Genomic DNA, 19594 nt, shown 5'->3' on the forward strand with positions numbered 1-19594 from the left:
CGATGCGGTATTTTGCTGGTAGGACTGGGTGGCCCGACACTTATGAAAAAAACTATGAAATGAGAATCGGAGTCTTCCCTTGTCATGGAATGGCAGAATTACCCCAGAATTCATTTTGGGCATGAGCGAGGCAACTTAAGAAGCACGAGACTGGCCCTCATCGAATGGCTGAAGCGCAGCCAGAGGAAATGATTTTTAGCCAGATACTCAGCAGTAGGCCTGGTGTGTGCTGTTAACTTAGATGTTGGATTTCTGAACAAGTTTTTCTCATAAAAAATTCGCCACAAAGTTGTGCTTTCATTTCGCTGTAATTCTCGTGTCAAAGAAACGGTATAATAATGTAAATAAGAGAATAACGATATTTATATTTGCAGAGTACCTGTCCTCTTACTACGAAAGTCAAGCTCTACATCTCTATGCAATAAGCGCATTCAAAATTTCCTCGTATTACTTGATAAAAGTATGGTTTTTTGTTTTGGTTTGTTTTGTTTTTTTTTTTAAAGAAGGGGTTTTCTGCTTATATAAAAGATACGTTTTCTCTCCCGGCCCCTGCTCACGCATGATCTTCGGGGAAATACATTCTGTCCCTCAATAAACCTGAAACAACCAGTTATGGTCTTAGTTCTCTTTTTTTCTTACGTATCAGCTAAGTTGCGGAATGCGGTACCTGATTTTATCCGTACCTATGAGTTTACTGGTTTTAAAAGAGAATCCATGGCCGCATTTGTACAGCGGCTTTTCTTTTTAATGAATATATCTTTAAATATTATGTATTTAGTAGGTATCTGTATATGCTATGTAGTTTCGCTGTAAATGTAATGTCTGGAAGATATTAGCCCCTGTAGTTATTCGGAAATTCGAGATGAAATAAAGCTTATGCCTGTATGTATGTTACCTTTAGCAGGGCGCGTGCGTACACTTTGTAATCTGTGACTCCAGTGCTTACCATATGACAGAGAAAGTGACTTTTGCCTTCAATATATAAGCCATCTAATTCTTACGCTATATTGACAAGGGCGGTTTGGAGCTGTGAGTAGGCGTGGGATTTGTCACATATGGTTTAGGGGCCGACATATCTCTCCATCAAAGCCTTAACGGGAGGCAAGGTCGGTAGCAGAAAGCAGCGAAGGGCCAACTGCGTCCAAAAGCGATCGCACGGGCCGAAATCCCGGGATGACTCGTTTGGTACGACGCTCCAGCGCCGGTGTCTGGAGGTACTGCGTTTTTGTCTCTTGTTCAAACATTCCGTCAGCGCATGCGCAAATGTTTTGGCTCTTCGATACCTAGCCTACCAAAAAAAATTAACATGCTGGTTTTTTGTTTTGTTTGTTTTTTTTTTTCGTACCAGCAATTGACATTTCAGTTGATTTTATAGGCATAAACGTAACGTAAGAACCGTGTGTGTCTGGTCTTGTCTCAGACAGAGGCGAGAGATGGTTTCATGCAGACTCGGACGCCTAAAACATGGCGGTTCACGAGTGAAGTTGTCTCTCTGGCCTTTCTGTGGACGAATTCCAGGACCTACTCACACAATCTGGGCAAGTTTTGAAAGCTAAAACCTTCAATCGATGCGGTATTTTGCTGGTAGGACTGGGTGGCCCGACACTTATGAAAAAAACTATGAAATGAGAATCGGGAGTCTTCCCTTGTCATGGAATGGCAGAATTACCCAGTATTCTTTTGGGCATGAGCGAGGCAACTTAAGAAGCACGAGACTGGCCCTCATCGAATGGCTGAAGCGCAGCCAGAGGAAATGATTTTTAGCCAGATACTCAGCAGTAGGCCTGGTGTGTGCTGTTAACTTAGATGTTGGATTTCTGAACAAGTTTTTCTCATAAAAAATTCGCCACAAAGTTGTGCTTTCATTTCGCTGTAATTCTCGTGTCAAAGAAACGGTATAATAATGTAAATAAGAGAATAACGATATTTATATTTGCAGATTACCTGTCCTCTTACTACGAAAGTCAAGCTCTACATCTCTATGCAATAAGCGCATTCAAAATTTCCTCGTATTACTTGATAAAAGTATGCTTTTTTTGTTTTGGTTTGTTTTGTTTTTTTTTTTAAAGAAGGGGTTTTCTGCTTATATGAAAGATACGTTTTCTCTCCCGTCCCCTGCTCACGCATGATCTTCGGGGAAATACATTCTGTCCCTCAATAAACCTGAAACAACCAGTTATGGTCTTAGTTCTCTTTTTTTCTTACGTATCAGCTAAGTTGCGGAATGCGGTACCTGATTTTATCCGTACCTATGAGTTTACTGGTTTTAAAAGAGAATCCAGGGCCGCATTTTGTACAGCGGCTTTTCTTTTTAATGAATATATCTTTAAATATTATGTATTTAGTAGGTATCTGTATATGCTATGTAGTTTCGCTGTAAATGTAATGTCTGGAAGATATTAGCCCCTGTAGTTATTCGGAAATTCGAGATGAAATAAAGCTTATGCCTGTATGTATGTTACCTTTAGCAGGGCGCGTGCGTACACTTTGTAATCTGTGACTCCAGTGCTTACCATATGACAGAGAAAGTGACTTTTGCCTTCAATATATAAGCCATCTAATTCTTACGCTATATTGACAAGGGCGGTTTGGAGCTGTGAGTAGGCGTGGGATTTGTCACATATGGTTTAGGGGCCGACATATCTCTCCCTCAATGCCGTACCGGGAGGCAAGGTCGGTAGCAGAAAGCAGCGAAGGGCCAACTGCGTCCAAAAGCGATCGCAAGGGCCGAAATCCCGGGATGACTCGTTTGGTACGACGCTCCAGCGCCGGTGTCTGGAGGTACTGCGTTTTTCTCTCTTGTTCAAACATTCCGTCAGCGCATGCGCAAATGTTTTGGCTCTTCGATACCTAGCCTACCAAAAAAAATTAACATGCTGGTTTTTGTTTTGTTTGTTTTTTTTTTTCGTACCAGCAATTGACATTTCAGTTGATTTTATAGGCATAAACGTAACGTAAGAACCGTGTGTGTCTGGTCTTGTCTCAGACAGAGGCGAGAGATGGTTTCATGCAGACTCGGACGCCTAAAACATGGCGGTTCACGAGTGAAGTTGTCTCTCTGGCCTTTCTGTGGACGAATTCCAGGACCTACTCACACAATCTGGGCAAGTTTTGAAAGCTAAAACCTTCAATCGATGCGGTATTTTGCTGGTAGGACTGGGTGGCCCGACACTTATGAAAAAAACTATGAAATGAGAATCGGGAGTCTTCCCTTGTCATGGAATGGCAGAATTACCCAGAATTCTTTTTGGGCATGAGCGAGGCAACTTAAGAAGCACGAGACTGGCCCTCATCGAATGGCTGAAGCGCAGCCAGAGGAAATGATTTTTAGCCAGATACTCAGCAGTAGGCCTGGTGTGTGCTGTTAACTTAGATGTTGGATTTCTGAACAAGTTTTTCTCATAAAAAATTCGCCACAAAGTTGTGCTTTCATTTCGCTGTAATTCTCGTGTCAAAGAAACGGTATAATAATGTAAATAAGAGAATAACGATATTTATATTTGCAGATTACCTGTCCTCTTACTACGAAAGTCAAGCTCTACATCTCTATGCAATAAGCGCATTCAAAATTTCCTCGTATTACTTGATAAAAGTATGCTTTTTTTGTTTTGGTTTGTTTTGTTTTTTTTTTTAAAGAAGGGGTTTTCTGCTTATATAAAAGATACGTTTTCTCTCCCGTCCCCTGCTCACGCATGATCTTCGGGGAAATACATTCTGTCCCTCAATAAACCTGAAACAACCAGTTATGGTCTTAGTTCTCTTTTTTTCTTACGTATCAGCTAAGTTGCGGAATGCGGTACCTGATTTTATCCGTACCTATGAGTTTCCTGGGCTTAAAAGAGAATCCAGGGCCGCATTTTGTACAGCGGCTTTTCTTTTTAATGAATATATCTTTAAATATTATGTATTTAGTAGGTATCTGTATATGCTATGTAGTTTCGCTGTAAATGTAATGTCTGGAAGATATTAGCCCCTGTAGTTATTCGGAAATTCGAGATGAAATAAAGCTTATGCCTGTATGTATGTTACCTTTAGCAGGGCGCGTGCGTACACTTTGTAATCTGTGACTCCAGTGCTTACCATATGACAGAGAAAGTGACTTTTGCCTTCAATATATAAGCCATCTAATTCTTACGCTATATTGACAAGGGCGGTTTGGAGCTGTGAGTAGGCGTGGGATTTGTCACATATGGTTTAGGGGCCGACATATCTCTCCCTCAATGCCGTACCGGGAGGCAAGGTCGGTAGCAGAAAGCAGCGAAGGGCCAACTGCGTCCAAAAGCGATCGCAAGGGCCGAAATCCCGGGATGACTCGTTTGGTACGACGCTCCAGCGCCGGTGTCTGGAGGTACTGCGTTTTTCTCTCTTGTTCAAACATTCCGTCAGCGCATGCGCAAATGTTTTGGCTCTTCGATACCTACCCTATTAAAAAAAAAATTAACATGCTGGTTTTTTTTTTTTTTGTTTTTTTTTTTCGTACCAGCAATTGACATTTCAGTTGATTTTATAGGCATAAACGTAACGTAAGAACCGTGTGTGTCTGGTCTTGTCTCAGACAGAGGCGAGAGATGGTTTCATGCAGACTCGGACGCCTAAAACATGGCGGTTCACGAGTGAAGTTGTCTCTCTGGCCTTTCTGTGGACGAATTCCAGGACCTACTCACACAATCTGGGCAAGTTTTGAAAGCTAAAACCTTCAATCGATGCGGTATTTTGCTGGTAGGACTGGGTGGCCCGACACTTATGAAAAAAACTATGAAATGAGAATCGGGAGTCTTCCCTTGTCATGGAATGGCAGAATTACCCAGAATTCTTTTTGGGCATGAGCGAGGCAACTTAAGAAGCACGAGACTGGCCCTCATCGAATGGCTGAAGCGCAGCCAGAGGAAATGATTTTTAGCCAGATACTCAGCAGTAGGCCTGGTGTGTGCTGTTAACTTAGATGTTGGATTTCTGAACAAGTTTTTCTCATAAAAAATTCGCCACAAAGTTGTGCTTTCATTTCGCTGTAATTCTCGTGTCAAAGAAACGGTATAATAATGTAAATAAGAGAATAACGATATTTATATTTGCAGATTACCTGTCCTCTTACTACGAAAGTCAAGCTCTACATCTCTATGCAATAAGCGCATTCAAAATTTCCTCGTATTACTTGATAAAAGTATGCTTTTTTTGTTTTGGTTTGTTTTGTTTTTTTTTTTAAAGAAGGGGTTTTCTGCTTATATAAAAGATACGTTTTCTCTCCCGTCCCCTGCTCACGCATGATCTTCGGGGAAATACATTCTGTCCCTCAATAAACCTGAAACAACCAGTTATGGTCTTAGTTCTCTTTTTTTCTTACGTATCAGCTAAGTTGCGGAATGCGGTACCTGATTTTATCCGTACCTATGAGTTTACTGGTTTTAAAAGAGAATCCAGGGCCGCATTTTGTACAGCGGCTTTTCTTTTTAATGAATATATCTTTAAATATTATGTATTTAGTAGGTATCTGTATATGCTATGTAGTTTCGCTGTAAATGTAATGTCTGGAAGATATTAGCCCCTGTAGTTATTCGGAAATTCGAGATGAAATAAAGCTTATGCCTGTATGTATGTTACCTTTAGCAGGGCGCGTGCGTACACTTTGTAATCTGTGACTCCAGTGCTTACCATATGACAGAGAAAGTGACTTTTGCCTTCAATATATAAGCCATCTAATTCTTACGCTATATTGACAAGGGCGGTTTGGAGCTGTGAGTAGGCGTGGGATTTGTCACATATGGTTTAGGGGCCGACATATCTCTCCCTCAATGCCGTACCGGGAGGCAAGGTCGGTAGCAGAAAGCAGCGAAGGGCCAACTGCGTCCAAAAGCGATCGCAAGGGCCGAAATCCCGGGATGACTCGTTTGGTACGACGCTCCAGCGCCGGTGTCTGGAGGTACTGCGTTTTTCTCTCTTGTTCAAACATTCCGTCAGCGCATGCGCAAATGTTTTGGCTCTTCGATACCTAGCCTACCAAAAAAAATTAACATGCTGGTTTTTGTTTTGTTTGTTTTTTTTTTTCGTACCAGCAATTGACATTTCAGTTGATTTTATAGGCATAAACGTAACGTAAGAACCGTGTGTGTCTGGTCTTGTCTCAGACAGAGGCGAGAGATGGTTTCATGCAGACTCGGACGCCTAAAACATGGCGGTTCACGAGTGAAGTTGTCTCTCTGGCCTTTCTGTGGACGAATTCCAGGACCTACTCACACAATCTGGGCAAGTTTTGAAAGCTAAAACCTTCAATCGATGCGGTATTTTGCTGGTAGGACTGGGTGGCCCGACACTTATGAAAAAAACTATGAAATGAGAATCGGGAGTCTTCCCTTGTCATGGAATGGCAGAATTACCCAGAATTCTTTTTGGGCATGAGCGAGGCAACTTAAGAAGCACGAGACTGGCCCTCATCGAATGGCTGAAGCGCAGCCAGAGGAAATGATTTTTAGCCAGATACTCAGCAGTAGGCCTGGTGTGTGCTGTTAACTTAGATGTTGGATTTCTGAACAAGTTTTTCTCATAAAAAATTCGCCACAAAGTTGTGCTTTCATTTCGCTGTAATTCTCGTGTCAAAGAAACGGTATAATAATGTAAATAAGAGAATAACGATATTTATATTTGCAGATTACCTGTCCTCTTACTACGAAAGTCAAGCTCTACATCTCTATGCAATAAGCGCATTCAAAATTTCCTCGTATTACTTGATGAAAGTATGGTTTTTTGTTTTGGTTTGTTTTGTTTTTTTTTTTAAAGAAGGGGTTTTCTGCTTATATGAAAGATACGTTTTCTCTCCCTTCCCCTGCTCACGCATGATCTTTGGGGAAATACATTTTGGCCCTCAATAAACCTGAAACAACCAGTTATGGTCTTAGTTCTCTTTTTTTCTTACGTATCAGCTAAGTTGCGGAATGCGGTACCTGATTTTATCCGTACCTATGAGTTTACTGGTTTTAAAAGAGAATCCAGGGCCGCATTTTGTACAGCGGCTTTTCTTTTTAATGAATATATCTTTAAATATTATGTATTTAGTAGGTATCTGTATATGCTATGTATTTTCGCTGTAAATGTAATGTCTGGAAGATATTAGCCCCTGAAGTTATTCGGAAATTCGAGATGAAATAAAGCTTATGCCTGTATGTATGTTACCTTTAGCAGGGCGCGTGCGTACACTTTGTAATCTGTGACTCCAGTGCTTACCATATGACAGAGAAAATGACTTTTGCCTTCAATATATAAGCCATCTAATTCTTACGCTATATTGACAAGGGCGGTTTGGAGCTGTGAGTAGGCGTGGGATTTGTCACATATGGTTTAGGGGCCGACATATCTCTCCCTCAATGCCGTACCGGGAGGCAAGGTCGGTAGCAGAAAGCAGCGAAGGGCCAACTGCGTCCAAAAGCGATCGCACGGGCCGAAATCCCGGGATGACTCGTTTGGTACGACGCTCCAGCGCCGGTGCCTGGAGGTACTGCGTTTTTCTCTCTTGTTCAAACATTTTGTCAGCGCATGCGCAAATGTTTTGGCTCTTCGATACCTAGCCTACCAAAAAAAATTAACATGCTGGATTTTTTTTTTTTCGTACCAGGAATTGACATTTCAGTTGATTTTATATAGGCATAAACGTAACGTAGGAACTGTGTGTGTCTGGTCTTGTCTCAGACGGAGGCGAGAGTGCGTAGAAGGTCGAACGGGTTGATGGGAAATGTACAAAATGGCGGATGACACCGATGAATTCGAAGTGAAAGGACAGTTTTTGTTTTGTCGCCTTTGTCGCTTGAATCACGATAAAGGGAGAAAGCATATATATTCAAGAAAGCATAAGGAGTTGCTTAGTAAGTTATTGACAAAGTTTGGAAGAAAGGTAACAGTTTTGGCAGCTTAGAATTGTCTTTAATGAATTGTCTTGTATCGTGGGACCCGTTTCTCGAAAGTCGACCCGAAAACTTCATTTGTGAACCTGCCAACGGCTTGTTCAGGAAACTGGATTTTTTAACATGTTTTCAAGGTAACAAAATGCAAACTGACTGTGACGTTTGACTTCATAAATCCTCTCTGTTCTTTAGATAACGCCCTGAAAATGGCCCGTACAGTTTCGGTACTTTCGAAAAACGGCCCTAGGCAAGGCTGCAGATTTTGCCCAAATGGGCTGCACATGCTCCACTGAAATAAACTGCGGAAACGTAACCTAGGAAAAAAAATATAACTTTAGGTACTTTTCGTTTGAATTAAGGTTAGGGAAACTCCGGGTTAGAAAGCTACTGGGACGAGGCTGAGATCTTTGTACATGTAATGTGGATTGCAGAAATTGGGGCAAGAGGCTTACGGAACGCTTTCTATATGACCTCCTTATGTTAGCCAGTGTAACAGGTGGTTTGGTGAATTTTAGATAGGTTGGTTGGGGTTGTCTTTTGCGTGATCAGTTGAATGTAATGGCATCGAAAGCTGCTTATCTATTCCGGGAGTGGGGGTAGGGGTGCTTACATGTACGTCTGTGGTAGGGTTAGGGTTACACATGTAAAGTACAGTTTATTTTTCAGTAATCCTTTGTTTATCCTCTTGCCCCAATTTCCACAACCAGTGGCTTCATAGTACAGTTGGTTAGAGCTTTGCACCGGTATCGCGAGGTCACGGGTTCAAACCCTGTTGAAGTCCTGAATTTTTCAGGCTTCTTTACGCAATTACAAAAATTGCATTTATAACTGCGAGGATCATAGCTTCACTTGATTTCATATCCGCAGTTCATATATATGATCCATTTCATATATCATTATTTTCATCATTGATTCATTCCTCACAGGAACATTAGAACCCACAAAACGACTAGCTCCCAACGTCATTGGCTTCATAGCTCAGTTGGTTAGAGCATCGTGCCGGTATCGCAAGGTCATGGGTTCAAACCCGGTTGCAGTCCTGAATTGTTCAGGCTTCTTTACGCAATTGCAAAAATTGTGTTCATAACTGCGAGGATCATAGCTTCACTTGATTACTAGCCCCAGTTGTTCAAACAATGGATAGCGCTATCAGCCGGATAAATCACTATCCACTGGATAACTCATTTAGGTTTGCAAGTGTTCATCTGCTGGATAGTATTTCATCAACAACAACAACAACAACAACATTTATTTAAACACGATAAAAATTACAGCGGAGCTGATGTGGTCGTGTATTTAAGAAGTTAAAATGTACTATTTACATATATAGAAGCTATTTACATGAAATTCATACGTTTGAGCGTTTTTTTAAACAAGCTTCTGCTTGCAGTATGATTCTCAAGAGAATTCCATAGAGATATGGCTCTGTAGCAAGTGGACTTGCGAAGAAGTTCTGATTTTGGCTTCGGTAACAAAAAGGGCGCTATCCATCGTTTGAACAACTGGGGCCTGGAGCCCGTTTCTCAAAGCTTTTCAGATTCAAAAAGTGATTTATGAACATGTCAACCGCTTGTTGAGGAAAGCCCATCTTTTAACATGTCTTCAAGATAACAAAAAGCAAGCTGACTATGAAGTTTGACGACTTAAATCCTCTTTGTTCTTGAGAATTGTGACATCTGAAAATGGCCCGTAAAGTTTCGGGACTTTCGAGAAACAGGCCCCTGGTAATTATTTTTTTTGGTAGAATGTACATGCAAAACACCACAAAAAATGAATGGGCGAGAGATACTAGTCTTGTACATTGTAGCTCTTAGACTACCATTTGATTCTAAAAATCCTAGAAGTGTTGTCCAACAATACATGTAACAATAAGAGGTATTATTATTATTGATCAAAATTAATTGTTTGACTTACAAAGTGTCACTCATTTGTAGACGAGGCGACAATAGAAACTTGTTAAAATGATTGCTGTGCATGTCATTTGTAAGGTTGATGAAGCAAGGAAGTTTCTGAAGAGACCGACTGTTGAAGATGGAGAACTGGAACCAGGTTCAAGGTTTTGGTGTCACTTTTGCCACGAGAATGCTAATAAACATGTAACCGATAGAGATGTAACTATCAAGTTTGGAGGAGTTTTTGAACATTTTGCAAGGTAAATTTTTGAGCAGAGGGTAGTAATAGTTTATTTTATTAGTGAACTTTGTTTAAAGTGCATTCTTGTACATGTACAGTCTGCAGCTGTCAGGTTCTTTGTACATGTACATGTGTACATGTAGTTTATGTAGGGTGTTATTTGGTTTTGCTTAATTTAAAATTTCTGCCAGAGTCATTCTTGTTGAAGTTAATAATAATTGATATTTTAGAATAGAATAGAGGATAATGCCGGTAAAGCAAATACTGAGTGGAGCCTGGGAAGGACTGCTGTGATTTCACATCACATGATAGATTGTTAACCTTATTTGGCTCTTTTGATCAGTCTCACCATGTGAGCCTTCTCGGCTTGACTCAGAAAGCCCAAGTTTTTTTGTTTTTCTTCAGCAATTTAATCCCTCCCTCCACCCTGTTTTACTTTCTGGTTCTTTTCGTGTTTACCTTGAATACATGTACATTGTATCAGCTGCTTGTAACTTACTTACATGTAGCCTAGTACTTAATGGGAATTACATCACTGGACTGGTTAAACTTGGCGCCAGGGCATTATGTCAGCAACTATCGATCGAGTCGAGAATCGAGACTCGAAAGACACTGTCAAGTTACTTTTGCACGGTACTGTATGCCTGCCTTTCAATACAGGCATGAATCACCCCCTCAGCTAGGTGCCGAGACCCCTCATCTTGTGGTCCATACAGGCAGTGGGTATTATCCGCACTTTGCCAGTACATTCCCTACCTCCTCATTTACACCCAATTTTGTGTCTGTTGTCTTTACTGTGCATCCGAGCATTACCTGAGTGAGTGCTTGGGGGATTTGTTGCAAGCTGAGTTGTAATTTCATTTCAGGCTGTAATAGAATTACTTGACAAGAAGCCAAGCTTTAAAATTCACCTATAGTCTGTTGCTTTCTGTGCTTTTTTGCTTTACCCCTCTTGCATTTTAGGATGTTGCAGAAAACAAAAACTTAAAAAAGGCAGCCCTTTCTAGATGATGTGACATCCCAACCTGGCCCTGTAGCAAGTCCTGTCTTTTGCCTCAGTCAACTCTGAAATGCATTTTCAAATGGTTGAGCCTCAATTTCAGTTTGAAATTGTGATGAGATGTCAAAAAATTAGTTGTGTTGTTATCCAGCCTTCATAACAAAGCAAAATGGAACATTAAGCGACCTGTCAAAAATAATTGGAGTGAAATCAAATCACTGTACAAGAAAGTACTCAGGAGGTAATCAGGGTATTTAGAAAGTCAAGGAAGTGCCCATTGGAAAAGTAAATTATTCATGAAAACAGTGCTTCAAGGAACAAAGGCGCTTTGTACATGTACATTATCTATTTATCTGATTCTTGATTTCTAGTGAGAGTCACAGAAAAAATCTTCATACATTCTGGTGGGAAAATGGTGCAGATAAAAGCCTTAAAGGAAAGTTTCTTGTTGATCAGAAAACTTTTAGCAGGTTTGTTTGTTTGTTAGTCTAAGACGTATCATCTTACCAAGTTTCTTTTGGGGCACTTCAGGAAAATCTCTGGTCATTATCGCGAAATATTGAAAAACAAATTTGTAAGAAACCAGGGCTTAATTTTTTGAAGCAGGTCATGCAGAAATTTAACCCATTGACCCCTGGGAGTGAGACTAGACAGACTTACTTTGTCTAACGCCAGATGATTTTACTCATCAACTGGGGGTGTTTGAGGTGTCAAATGGGTTCAAGGTGAACAAAATCGTTGGGTTCATTATTGTAGCTTGGTTTGAACTGCAAAGAAGTTTGATGATGTGAATATTTTGGTTTTTAATTTTCCCTTTGAATTTTCAAAATATTGACCCCCACTGGATTGTTTTTTGATATTTGTATTTGCAACAATGTACAGTACTTTCAATACAATTTTGAAGTTGATGACTGGTTTGACCTGAGTAATCGACTGTTGACGTTGTCAAAATGAATTTTAAAGTGCTACAGCTGTGATCAAAAAAATCATATTCTCTTTTTTTTTATTTCCAAACTATTTTAAATAAACTCTAACTGACTCAGCTTTTGAGCCTCAATTAAAAAAAGACCCTGTTTATTAATTTAACTGGAATTTTCCAATTTAATGGTCTGCCATTACCAATTTTAAAATATTGAGAGAGCTGGATTGAGGAGAAAATGACGTCAAAGACTCACAGGTTTAAGAATCGTGCATGTTTACGCAGCTGACTTAATATGCAACATGGGAGTTTCGTGCTTTCAGACTGTTAAACTCGTGTTTTAGACATATAATAAGCTGCATTTAGATGCTGACATTTTAAGCTAGTGAGTAAAATGACGTTGCTTTTCCCTAGATCCAACCCTCTGAGATCCAATGGGTCAGTTTTGAAAGTGAATAATGGCGGACCGTGAAATCCAAAACTTACGCTCAAAGTAAACAGACTTGGATAAAAATCAAAGCTCAAAATTTTGCCAGTCAGGCATTGAAAAAATGCGGTTTCAAAATCTGAAGAAAAAAAGTGATTTTTTGATCATACAGCTGTAGTAGCTCTTTAATCTTAGGTTGAATAGAGTCTACATTACAAGTATCCTTAATTGCATCAAGTTAGCGGTAAAAAGTAGCTGACTTCTCCAAGTGAGAAGTCATGAAGTCAGTTGAACAGGTTACTCAAGGGGAACCTTTGCTCCTATTTTGGCTCCCATTAATTACCAATATATTATGGCCATCATTTTCTTGTCCATGAGACAAGAAACATTTGCATTGAATATTTGACATTAATTTTCTTAATTAGCTCATTTTTTTTTTGAGCTGCACATACCAGATCATCTTTGAAGACTGTTCCTTCCAAATTTGCAAAACATGTATGGGCTTGTTAACAGACATGTATTTTCCAGCAAAGAAAATTATTATTGGCTTTTGATGCCAACTACTTCAATGATTGTCAGAAACAAAAGGCTTAAAAGTGACATGGCTAAGACTTAATGTTCTTGTAAAGTTTGAATGCCTTTCTTACTTAAAGTCCAATATGTGTATGTCAATAAGACAAATTAAAGTGTGATCAATGATGCTTGCATAAATCATTTACATCATGAAAACAGTGTAAAAATTAAATTGTTCTATTTTAGACTTTTGGCAAAAATTGATCTCAACCAATGAGTTGTGGCTGTTGAAGCTCAAATTGAAAAAAGGGCCAAATTGCAGAAAATTGAGACTGATAGATTAGCGTAGTAACCAAACTTTAGTTTGGGGCACTTTCCTTTTGTTAGAACTGGCCAGCCAGACCCATCAGTTTGCAAAGAAAATGCAACAATTTGAAGGAACACTATTATTATCCCCTGCATTCTTCTGGAGGAGCATAATTACATGTATGTCATCCTCGAAGTGTATTAATTTGAAGGCATTGTAGAGTTTGTCCTTCCAAATGCCCGGCCTGGCCAGTCAGATCTGTCAAATGGAAAGTGCTGTTAGTCTCCACACCCAAAAAGTGAAGATAAAAAGCATAACAAGGCTGTGCTCTAAGAGATGTTTTAGGAAGCTCAAAGCTCTGAAATTTTTGAAATCTTGGCTTCCCAATAGCTAACTTTTGTACCAAATTGAAATTTAGTAAAATTTAGTTGTCAGGGTTCCATGATGCTTTGCTAGATTCTTTGCCCTGCATAAAAAGAGTCTTGTCAGAACTTGCCAAGAAAAAACAAAACATTGCAACAGTTATGGGAAGCAAATTGTTGTTTTCAAAACTACAGCATTTCTTCCTGAACAAGCTAATAGTATTATTATTGTTGGTTATTGGAGGAGTAATACAATGTATCACCTTCCTTTGGTTTTAGCTACAAAGAAGAGGTGGACAAGAAGTTGAAGGAATTTGAATGTCAACAGGAACTTAATAGGCAAAAGGTAGATACAGTGTATTTATGAACACCCTTCAAACACTCCTAATTTCAAGACAATCATGCACATATGTTTCGGATAAGGGGAAGATTTCCAGAATAAAAAACAGTGTGGTTTATTTGACAACTTTTTGTTTCTTTCTTCTTCTAGATAGTTTCCCAGATCAAAGAAAAAGAGGTGATCCAAGCCCATGCAAGCCAGCAGGTCTGTTAAAGGAAAACTCTTGAAGAAGGGTATCCTCCAGTAAACATTTTTTTTTAAACTTTTAATCAAGGTAATTGCCACTAGTGCAACTACATGTAGTGGTAATCCGGCAATGGATACATGTATGTAATGAAAGCGGTAATGTATATAACACTTGTAGCTTTAGAAAGCCACAGTAATTTCCATTCACACTGATGCCACAGTACCATTTTCCATTATATAATTATATAAACTTCTAACAAGTACATGTTACTTCCATTAATTTTTTGAAAGTGTCTGCCAATCAATTTAAATTTAATTGTCGATCAATTACATGTACATGTAATAATTTGTTATTGTTGTGAAAATTTAACTAACTTAGGACCCACACAGAATTCTACTTTGTAGATTAGAGAGAGCTCTCGAGCTGTTTAAAAAACCAAAAAAAAACATTTGCCATGAAAAAGTCACGGTTACATCACTACCTTATTAAAGCCAGGAGAAGAAAAAACTAGGGCTTATTGCATGACTGCTGAACATTCCCCCTGGTTCATAAATTGCAAATTTGGAACACAACACTTATAATAAAATTAATAAATATAAATATAACTTTTGTACATGGTTATGTTATTGCTTCCTGAATATCTGATACAACAGCCACCAGATGTGCAAGTTGAACCAGAGATCATTTACAAAACTGTCCAGAGTGAACAAGGCATTCTTCAGAATCCCACAGGATGGTTTGTATTTCAAGCAGTTGTCCTGAACTATCCAAACCGCATCATTCAGTGATAGAAAGGATTTATGCAAACTATAACTTGAAAGTTTTATCTCTTTCACATATAAATAACCAATAAGAAATTTACTTGTAGATTACTTTATGGCTGGTAAGCATATATGATTTTTGTTCACAAGTTGCAAGGATAAAACCGAATAAGTGAGGGACTTCATCCAAGCAACAATTCAAGGAGTTTTCAAGCAGTTTTCCACAAAATCCTTTTTTTGAAGGGCTTTTCAAGCACCCTTGAAGTCCAAAATTTAAGTCCAGGGCTTTTCAAGGACTTTAAGGAGTAGCACGAACCCTGTAAGAGCAAACCAACCACGAAGTACTGTAATTTGTTTATCATACTACATAAGACAGTTCTTTTCCATATAGCAGTTTTGGTTTTCTTCTTTAAGCAAGAGGCAGTACTTGCTTTTGGATACCGGTAATTATTTCCTTTCTCTTGAAATGATATGAAATAAATGTCATTTAAAGCTGTGGATGATAGTACACAGCAAAACATGTTCATGATCATTCTCCTTCTTTTTTGAGAACTGTGTTTGTATAGCGCAAAAAAGACCTTCAAAATCATCACATTTGGAGTAGACCATTTTTTACAAAGAACCATCATTTCTTAAGAAATACAGTTTTTTTGCCTAGCATCAAAAGAGGTGGAAAAATATAGTGATTATTATTGGTAATGGTCATGAAACCAAGCAACATGTTGGTCGATGCGTCAACTACAGACAAAATTTATGACCAACACATTGGCTGACGGCTTTCCAACAAACAGCCAACACTGATGCATTGCCCGACACATGGTGGTGTGTTCATTGAACAAACAACCACATGATAGGCAATCATAATAATAACAGTTATGGTTGCTTATGCTATATACAAACCAAACCCCACCCTGATCACATACAGTATATGCCTGAACCACCCCAATTGATGGGTAAAATTGTCTTAGACAGACTAAAATCTATCAATTATCTTTCCCAGGAGTTTATACATGTAATGGGTTAAAGTTTGTAAAAAGTAGTACATGTCCATGAAATATGGTTTTGTTGCTAAGACTTGAGGGTATTGTTTCACTGATAACAGGCATGAAGGACAAAGAGTATGGGGTGGAGGAATTGTAAAATACAGGTAAATTATATCTTGTGCCCTCAGTGTTTCAACCAGAGCTTTGGACCTCATCTTCACAGAACAGTGACATACTGTAGGGGATTGGGTAAACATTGCATCATCACTTCCCATTGTTATTGTGATATTAATAATAATTATTAATAGAAAAATAATTTTAATTATATATTATAATAATAATATTATTATTATTATGCATTGTATTGTAATATACATGTAACATTAATGCTTATTGATACCACTTGCAGAATGTAAGGGATTATCGACATTGCTTTTTTCCCTTAAATTCAAATATTGCTTTAATTTATTTTTCCATTGATGGACCAATGGTGAGTTGTTCAAAGGAAAGGTGTAGTACTCATCAACATTTGTGCCAAGAAAAGGCAAAGGGCTTCATTACTGAAACATTGAAAGCTCAGAGGTCAACTACATGTAACCTCAAGATGTACTGTACAAGCAAAACTTGGAATTGGCAGATTAGTCAAGACTAGATGCAAATTAAATGCAAGCACAGGTTGTGCCAAAAAAGAAAGTCACCTGATTGAAGGGAAAAACCATTATGAACTGGGGTCCAGAAGTTATTGCTTGCCAAGATTAACTTAAATTTTATGCTAAAATATCACTCAACAAAATTAATGTCAGAAAATAATGTTTGAAGCATCCTCCATTCCTTAACATTATTTGTGTTAAATACCAGCTTTCACTGAAAATTAGGTCACTGTTTTTAGACCAGGATCAACTCAGTGGTTTCCCTGGATGATGGACTTAATGGATAATGGTTCTAAATCTTGTAAGTGTTCTTAAGGTATCCCTGTCTTTTTATTATTATTCTTATTTTGGTTGAGAGCATCATGCCAGCAATTATGTCCAGAAGTGCACGCCCAATTTTGACATTTATGGTAAGGGTAAAGGTAATAGCGTTAAACTGTACCGTGCAAATGTAAGTTGACAGTCTCGACTCGAAACTCTATCTCTATCTTAGGTTAAATGGAAATCTGAACAGGACAAATAATTTACAATTATTCCACGAGCCTGCATTGGATACCAGATGGTAGCTAACAATGAAAATAGTGTGCTAAGTTGGCTTTTACCACTCTCGTATCCAACAAGGGCGAATGGAATAATTATTATTGTTTTATTAATTCTCAACCTTTGGTTTTGCTAAATAATTATTTTATTTAAGTTTAAGAAACAACCGGAAAGTGATTTTATGCTGGGCGACATTTGCTGCATTCATTTCCATATAAGGTGAAACTCAGGTATAGTGGCTGATAACCGAGATCCAGTGAACCATTGAGAAAGCTAGAATTGCATCATTCGAGGTTGAGAATTTAATAATAAATTTTATTATTTTTAGCATAGAAAATTGCATGATCTCAAGTTCAAATCAGAACAAAATTTAATAATTAATAAGTACTTTATTCAAGTCCATTAATTTTGGAGGACTCACAAGTATCTACATGTACATGTAGTAATAATAATCATTAGTATAAATGCACAGGTGATTATACAAAATCGCGCGCTCTCATTGGCTCCCTATCTCGGATTATCAGCCGATAATCACCTCGACGGACAAAATGGCTGCCAGTAGTCGTTTTGCCACTGTAAGTGAAGATGATTTCGCATTGAAATCTTTTTTTTTTCTCTTTTTTGAAATAATCACCTGTGTATTTATACTAAAACAATTCTTCGCCTTCGGCGAATAATTGTTAATTATTCTGAGTTGTTTGAGAAGGTTGTTACTTTATAATACACTCAACAGATTTTTCCTCATTCGATTGTTGAGGAAACATCTATCTATGTACTTAAACTGTATTCAGGGTTAGAAGTATTCTTCCCAGTTGCGAAGAACTGACATGTATATCCAGGGAATCTTTTATTATTTTTATATTACATTTTATTTTTGATTTTGCAGTTTTTTGTACATGTGCCTGTCAAAGGAAAACTCCTTTTAGCCTAATTTTTGTTTTTGCCACTCAGTCAGTAGGAAGTGTTTGGTTACTAGTAGTAACTTAATTGATTCTACAGAAATAAGTATAGATTGGGAAAACTTTTAAAAAATACTCCCACCCGTATAATGTAGAATCAAGGATGAAATTATCTTGTTGAGTGTATTTTAAAAATACCGTAATGTGATAAGAATCAGTACTGATTTGTGATCACTAAGTTTTGTTCATTTCGGCAGGTCCTTCCTCAGCTGATAATGTGGTTCCAAGATTTCAGACAGCTCAGGCTTATGGAGAAAATCTAACTTGCATTGGAATCGTGGTAATGATTTTTTAAATTTTTTTGGAAGGGGATAGGGGTGGGGGTGGGGGGGGGGGGGCAGAGATTAGGGAAGTGTAGCCCTCTCTTCTTTTGTAATCAAGGATAGCCTCTAGATAGGAGAAACTTTGCATACAATACATATAGTTAATTGACCACTCCCTGCCCGTAGGGGCTTTCAGGGCCAATGAAACAATGTCAGAGCAAAAGAACAGACCAACAACAACAACTGTTAAGAATCCCAAATGTCCAGCGGCAAACCAGTTGGTTATTTACAAGTGCATCAGAGAAGTTGAACCAGGGACTACAAGAATCAAATTCAACTATTGATTAGAGTGGGTCTTGAACCCGGGATTTCCGGATCTTAAGCCAAGCGACCCAAGCGCTTGCCGCACTGCTTCCCTAACTTTAGAATGAATTAGGATGAATGAAAAATGCTAGAGCTATTCTTACTGCCTACTTGGTAGTTTGTTTAGTTCCAGTCCCCCTCCTTTTGAGTTCCTTGGGATGGCTCTCAGTGCCATAATAAATAAATATAATTATTATATGACTAGCTCCGTGAGTGGGCAAGATGAACCAAATCACGCGCTGTGATTTGCTAACCGAGCGGGCAACATGGAGCTATCCTGCCCGCTCGGGATTTCTCGCTTAGTCCCGCAAGATCAAAGATCATTTTTGGTGTTCTTTAAGTCATATAATAAATCCTTTATTGACCAAGCTTGTTTGGTCAAGATGGCTGGATATTGGCCTCGTTGTTTTTTTGGGACGTATACAAAACATGGACCCCAGGTCCATGGAACACCCCTGTGGACCGGGTCCATGGACCCCTTCATGGACCCAGTCCATGGACCACCCCTTATTTTATAAAGTTTCAAGCAGAGAATTCTGCGGACGAAAGAGAGAAGCAATACTTGCACTTATCTGGACAATTTAAGCTGGAGCCCATGACTACGATCTATGTCACGGCATTTAACATCTGTATAGACTACGATCTATACAGACTACCTTTTCTGCAAAAAAAAAACAAAACAAAAAAAAAACACCCGGTTATGACATCAAGTTGCTGCTCTCATTCTTAACAGGAATATAGGGCTGTTGTTTGCTTATAGTTATGGGCTACTGTTTTAAGCAATTGCCTCTTATAGACACCTTTATAACATCGATTTCAAATTGGTGGCTCCAAAGGGATTCATCTATAACCTGCACTTCAAATATACATTCATTTAATTTATCGAGTCCTTCACCGGAACAAACGAGCCCAAAAAATTGACCAGTGCATTCAACCGTCCTCACAGCGCAGGGGTCATGGGTTCCATCTGAATTTTTCAGGTGTCTATAAGACTGAGA

General features: G+C 38.7%; 1 protein-coding gene across 1 annotated transcript in view; it reads left to right on the forward strand.

Annotated features, from left to right (window-relative positions):
* Positions 1-7708: 7708 nt before the first annotated feature.
* LOC138028368 (centrosomal AT-AC splicing factor-like) overlaps positions 7709-19594 on the forward strand; it is a 16798-nt gene continuing 4912 nt past the window's right edge. Inside the window, exons 1-9 of the mRNA XM_068875871.1 lie at positions 7709-7879; positions 9878-10041; positions 11394-11492; positions 13830-13896; positions 14041-14094; positions 14731-14813; positions 15941-15985; positions 16711-16772; positions 18168-18250. Coding sequence (XP_068731972.1) covers positions 7721-7879; positions 9878-10041; positions 11394-11492; positions 13830-13896; positions 14041-14094; positions 14731-14813; positions 15941-15985; positions 16711-16772; positions 18168-18250 — 816 coding nt within the window. The 5' untranslated portion in view covers positions 7709-7720. The remainder of the gene's footprint in view (positions 7880-9877; positions 10042-11393; positions 11493-13829; positions 13897-14040; positions 14095-14730; positions 14814-15940; positions 15986-16710; positions 16773-18167; positions 18251-19594) is intronic.

This window comes from Montipora capricornis, chromosome 13 (assembly GCF_036669925.1).
Source record: "Montipora capricornis isolate CH-2021 chromosome 13, ASM3666992v2, whole genome shotgun sequence".
In the NCBI taxonomy this organism is placed as follows: Eukaryota; Metazoa; Cnidaria; class Anthozoa; order Scleractinia; family Acroporidae; genus Montipora; species Montipora capricornis.